The 6,000-nt window shown below is 34.7% G+C and overlaps 1 protein-coding gene across 1 annotated transcript in view; it reads left to right on the top strand.

Moving 5' to 3' along the window:
* The window catches only part of LOC104536347 (low-density lipoprotein receptor-related protein 1B-like), a gene marked incomplete at both ends in the record, with an annotated part of 106,353 nt that overhangs the window by 74,839 nt on the left and 25,514 nt on the right, over window positions 1-6,000 (top strand). The window contains 2 exons of the mRNA XM_010178928.1: window positions 594-783; window positions 2,204-2,408. Of these exons, the coding sequence (XP_010177230.1) occupies window positions 594-783; window positions 2,204-2,408 (395 nt within the window). The remainder of the gene's footprint in view (window positions 1-593; window positions 784-2,203; window positions 2,409-6,000) is intronic.

The following is a 6,000-nucleotide window of genomic DNA, read 5'->3' as shown; positions in this document are numbered from 1 at the left end:
AAAGAGTGTGCTATTGTGGCTTATTAAAACAATGTATTGTTGCTGAGACCTTCAGAATTGGTCTTTTTTTCAGTAATGTTCAGGTTTTTAAAAAAAGCCTGCACAGTTAATAACAACAGGACACTTTGATCCCTATTAATGTAATGTGTATCTGTGTTAGGAGGTACATTGGAAGGTAATGCTAAATAGTACAAGTAATTAGTGAAAACATGCGCAAGACTTGGTTTAAATTATGTTTGAAGTTGTGACTAAATTATTGCTGTCTTGAATAAATGCTTATTATTTCTAATGTATTATCTAGGGGCACTGTAGTAAAAATATTAATTTAAGGAGTGGTAGAGTTGAAAAATATAGTACAGAGATATAGGTAGTGATCTTGCTCTCTATGTTTGGGGGTTTTTTAATTTAAATTTATTAAACAATAGGTCTTTGATTCCAATAAAATACATAAGCGGGTGAAACAATAAAAGAATTGACAGAGTCGATAGGCTGAATTACTCTGTGATTCTGCAGGATCAACTTCAAGGAAAAAGAAAAACGTATGTCTTGTTACAAGGAGTTTTATTTGCTCTATCTGTACCCATGTCTTCCAGATGTTGGGTCGGTGGAAGGACTTGCTTATCATAGAGCTTGGGACACTCTCTACTGGACCAGCTCAACCACATCCTCCATCACCAGGCACACTGTTGACCAGAGGCGTCGAGGAGCTTTCAACCGGGAAGCAGTAATAACAATGTCTGAAGATGATCACCCACACGTGTTAGCTCTAGACGAATGTCAAAAGTATGTATTATATCTTTCTTACCAGATTTTAGATTTTGCCTAATGTCAAGGATGCAGCAGCGCTCCTTTATTTCACAGTCAATTAACACTGCTGATCTCTATCAAATTAAGTGGATTTCTTCATTTAGGAGACAAATGTTAGTATTAATTTTTTTAAAACAATTGCAGATTTAAGATACAATATTTTATGATTTTATGTTTTAGATCTAATAATAATTACAATATTAAAAATTCCAGCTGGTTTAGAGAAAAGTTGATTTGCTAAATGCAAATTATCAAGAGCAATCACTTTACTGACTTCTTTTGTCCCATGTGTTACTCTTGTTGCCTATGTTAAAACAGAATTAATGTAAGCCTTTATGAAAAGGAATCTGAATTTCTTATGTGGCCAATTAATGTGTTCATGTATTTATCACAGAGATCAGTATTGTATAAAATGATATAACAAGAGATGCGCATTTACGGTGCTTGTGGACAACATTCTAGACAGAAGTCTGGTTTAGTTCTCTTCCTGCCACTCTTGAGAAAGCTGTATTTCCTAGGAAGATAATAGGAGGGCTTATATTTCTACTTCAGCCTTTTGCTAATAAGTGTCTTAACATTTGGGTTACTTTAATCTTCTCTGTTAATTCTGAAAGAAAGGCTTTTTCTGCTTCTTGTAATTGCCTTCCCTTTGGGAAAACTAGGCTAGATTTCTGCCCTATTATGTTCTACTTGTAATTTGTGATAGCTGAACCTACAGTGTTGCATGGGTAGTCAAGGAGGTTATTTCCATGTGTGACTTCACGTACAGTTTATGCAAATTATTAAGAGGTTGTGGTGTATTCTAAAATACTGTTTATCTAGGTATCATAAATAAACCACCTAAATACTGATGTAGGTGGCAGTGAGAGAATGGGCAGGTTCTGATCAGGGTATAAATTACATCCACAGCTCATTTTGGCCACCGTTATTTAACAGAAGCAAGGGGCTGTAGAGCATATTGAGGTCCCTTGATTCCCCATGATCATCCTTCTGCATACCAGTCCTTTGGTCTGTATCTGTACGGGGAAAAAGCAGCAGATTAATTTCTCTGTTAGAAATTACTAATATACTCATTAGCAGAATTAAGTTGATATTGTTAAACAGCTTATAGCTATCTGTAATGGTATATTAGTATAGAGTCATGATCAGAATTGAACAGACCTGTGAAGAGGAAAAAATCTGTACTTGTGTACAAGTTAATGAGGTAGGAAACTGCTATAATTTATAGGATGTTCCCTATCACGTTTTCCTGTTCACCATTGATTATCGCAATTACTTACAGATGCCATTCATAATTGTCTATAAAGGCATGTGTTTTTTCTGTTACTCATTTCATAGAGAATTAAATTATAAAATGTATCTTATGGTTTTGTTTGTTATTTTGATTTTAATACAGCCTAATGTTTTGGACTAACTGGAATGAGCAGCTCCCAAGCATCATGAGATCTACCCTCTCAGGCAAAAATGCACAGGTTATCGTTAGCACAGATATTCTGACACCAAATGGACTTACCATTGATCATAGGGCGGAGAAACTTTACTTTTCAGATGGCAGCTTGGGAAAAATTGAGAGGTGTGAATATGACGGATCACAAAGATACGTAAGTAAACAGAAATCTCAATCATTTTCATTGTAAATCTGGGTGTTTTTTACATTTGTTATTGCTTTATAGTGTATGAAAGCTTTGGAACCTTTGTGCATCTTGAATGAGAGTTGCATGTTTTTCTGGAATCTTATCCAGGAGAACTTCCGTATGCTTTGTTTAGCCAAAATTTCCTTCTCAGAGCAAAATAAGAGAGCCAAGCTTGTAACAGCAGAAGTAAAATCAGCATACTAGGCATATGGTTTTGCATCATTTCCTTTCTCCTTTGGTTTTTATTTGTATAAATTAACCACAGCTCACTAATGTTTTCAGATGCCATAACTATATCAGAAACTGGAAAAAACAAAGCTCTGTGGTTTCTAAGGTATACAATTTCTGACTCTGTAATAGCTGTGAAAATGGATTGATTTTCTTGGGTTTTTTTGCTCAGTGAATCCACCTGTGTATCTGAGAATAATATACAGAAGGCAGTTTTGTGGTTTTCTTTGGTTGTTTGGTTTGGGTTTGTTTGGTGTTTTTTCTGTCATTTAGGAAATTAAAATGGAATTACTATCTTTCCTTCTTTCATACTTATTCCTTGGTTTTTATCCTTTAATTATATCTTGATTCTAAGTGTTGTACAAAACCTGTATTTACTTTTTTAATTTAAATTCTGGTCATACTTTTAAAAATGTTTCCTATAATTTAGATCTGTATGTCCTTCAGTTACTGCTGCATCTTTTGTCAGACAACGTAACAGAACAGCACACGATGTTCCTGATCTATATTGAATCATATAACAGCTCAACAGTATTTGCAGAATTGTTCTATCTCTCATATTACTAAATATAAATAATGAAATGTTTGAACTAGGTTGTATGCAATGATCTTGGAGTTTCTACTTAAATTACAAAGGAATATAACTAGTTCAAATGATCTCTGCTTAGTTTCTGCCATTTGATGTTTTCCTTAAATTCTGCTTCTCAGGCACTTTTCCTGCATCAGTTAGATGGGGATTGTCATGCCAGAGAAAAACCCAGCAGGCTGCTTCATTCAAATCTGCACCTAAAGTGTACTGGTCTCACAAGCAGTGCTTCAGCAGAGGTGGTCATCACCACGCAGATGCATTCTTACTGATACAAGAATGCAGAATCCAACCATGAAATTGTAATATTGATCTAGTGAAATAAGATTTCCAGGGCAGTTGGTTTTCGTCATTCATGTCCTGACCAGCTTGACAAGATCTCTGGTTTCTGTAACATTGGGATGATAGAAGTAATAATCATTCTGATGTTCTGGTGATCTGAGGCTCTTTAAGGTGTTTCAGGAAGGTCTTGCCATCAGCCACCTCTCAAAAACAATTTAAATAGATTACGCTTTTTCTCACTATCTCTGCTTCGTTGATTTCTGGTTTCTATTATGTTAACAAAGGTAGAAATTGTACAGTAGAACATGAAATGCTAATGCAACCTAATGGATTTTCTTGCAGGGTAGCGTCTTCTTTCTTCATTCCACTCACCACAATAATCTAGTACAATGAACAGGTTGAAAATAGTTTAGCAGTATTGAATAGACTCTTTTAAGTGGATTGTACAAGATTATTGATTTTGTGTTAGGCTGGTATTTTAATACTAGTATCTGGTTGTTGGAGCACTCTTTCAAGTTTGGAAGAATTTTGTTGTTCCTTTTGTTCCTTTTTATTACTTAGATGATATACAGGGGAATTTTTTAAACCTTTGTTTTGTTCTCTTCTGTCAGCTCTTCCTGTTTAAAAAGCAACAATGGCAATTGGTTGGTTTGTTTTTTTCACAATCCTTTCCCCTTTTTTTCTGTTCTTGCTTCTGTCCTTAGTTGGATTTAATGTTGTGGCCAGAGCTGGTTTTAGCTGTATTGTGCTTTAGTTACAACATTTTGTTCATGAATGCAAAGACTGAACCAACAGCAAATAAAGCTGATTTTGTGTTTTGGACTTACTTTTCCAATAAAGCATAAGCCCTTTTGATTTCTGCCTTTTATTCTTCAGTGCTGGCGATTCTGTAACACTTTACATAGCAAGAATCTAGAAATATATTTAACTTTCCTGTAAACATAAGTCTGGTTTTCTAACATTCGGGTTTAGAATGTTAGAAATGTTTCGGTCTTAGTTATGGTTTTTTAGGTCTATAGGTGTGATTGCTAAATTCAGTATGGTTTTAAGGGTGTCATCAGTAATTATAACCCTCATGTAATTGCAACCTTCTGGTAATTATAACTTTCAGTTTCTAGAATATATGTTTTTGTTCTGTTGGAATTCTGTATTTAAACAATTAAAGAAGTTCTGAAGTTGGTGTTCAACTTCTGTTTTCTTCTGTAATGTTTTATCAGATCTGTTTACTTTTCAGATCTCATTACTTTTCAGACATGTCATTATATTTATTTGTATATTTACAAGTATTATTGAGGACTGCAGAGTAATTTTGGCCAATTTTTGGTCAATTCTTAGAAGGTATTCATGGTGACGTGAACATTACATTGAGAAGTGGCTGAATAGCTCACTAAGGCAGGATAAGTGAGATCGGCCAAGGTTGCTGGAACAGAGATAAAGGATGCAAAGTGTTAGAAGTGTAGAATCTCACCCCATTAAAATCAGAATGTGCTAAAAAGTCTTAGAAAAGAATCTTACTAAGAGAGATGTGAACAAAAATATGCAGGTCCTGAATGTGATTCTGATTTGAAAGATTGCATTGATGTATTGTCTGTATAACAATAAATATTCACATGTGAAAACTAACCCAAAATAATGTCAACTAGAAGGCAAATATTTTAATAAGCTTGGATGATTGTCTAGAAAAGAAAAAATTGAGCCTACTCTCCATAGAGAAATTATTTCATCAGTTTCTACTGGTTCCTTGTGATTTTGTTAAACAGCAGTAGAAGCAATAACAGTAGAGAAACAAGAAATGCTGGGAAAAAAATGATACTTCTAGCACAACATGCACAGTTTACCACCTAGACATTTAAGTTCATCATGTTTTGCTGCTCCTATTCCCCCTATTGTAGTTTATCATTAGGTTCTAAAATGTTTAATTCATTCATCCTTTTTGTGTTTGAAAAGCAACTAGAATGGTGTGGGTGATGTTGGAAATTAGTGGTACTGCAGGGAAGTTGTGGTGGATTTTTAAGTTTTCTCTGTCCAGCAGTATAAATATGTTAGTTGTAGTGGAGATGTTCTGTTCTTGATTCTTTTCTCTTGCAAATCTGATCAAAGAGTCTTTGTTTCTAAACTTTCCAGATGTCTATGTTTCCCTTTAATATTTGTCTGAAGATGTCCAGGACCAACACAAAGAGTGAAATGCCCGCCTTGCCTAATTAATTGTTTTTCTAAGGAGTTCACTCCATTGACATTGATGAGCTGCTTGCTTTGAGTAGTTCTGTAAAGTAATGCTAAGATCGAACCTAATTAAAGTGATTCCCTAACCTATGGCAACAAATCCTCTAATCTGTGTAAGATCGGTAGCTGATTGACACAGATCCAACACTGTTAGATTTGGACTGTGTGCTGAAATATCTTGGATGTCCAGAGTTGGTAGCCTGGTAGAAATTAACTGAAAGAAGCAATTAATGAAAAGAT

Source organism: Mesitornis unicolor, unplaced genomic scaffold (genome assembly GCF_000695765.1).
Source record: "Mesitornis unicolor isolate BGI_N332 unplaced genomic scaffold, ASM69576v1 scaffold402, whole genome shotgun sequence".
In the NCBI taxonomy this organism is placed as follows: domain Eukaryota; kingdom Metazoa; phylum Chordata; class Aves; order Mesitornithiformes; family Mesitornithidae; genus Mesitornis; species Mesitornis unicolor.
This window is presented reverse-complemented; position numbering and strand designations above follow the sequence as displayed.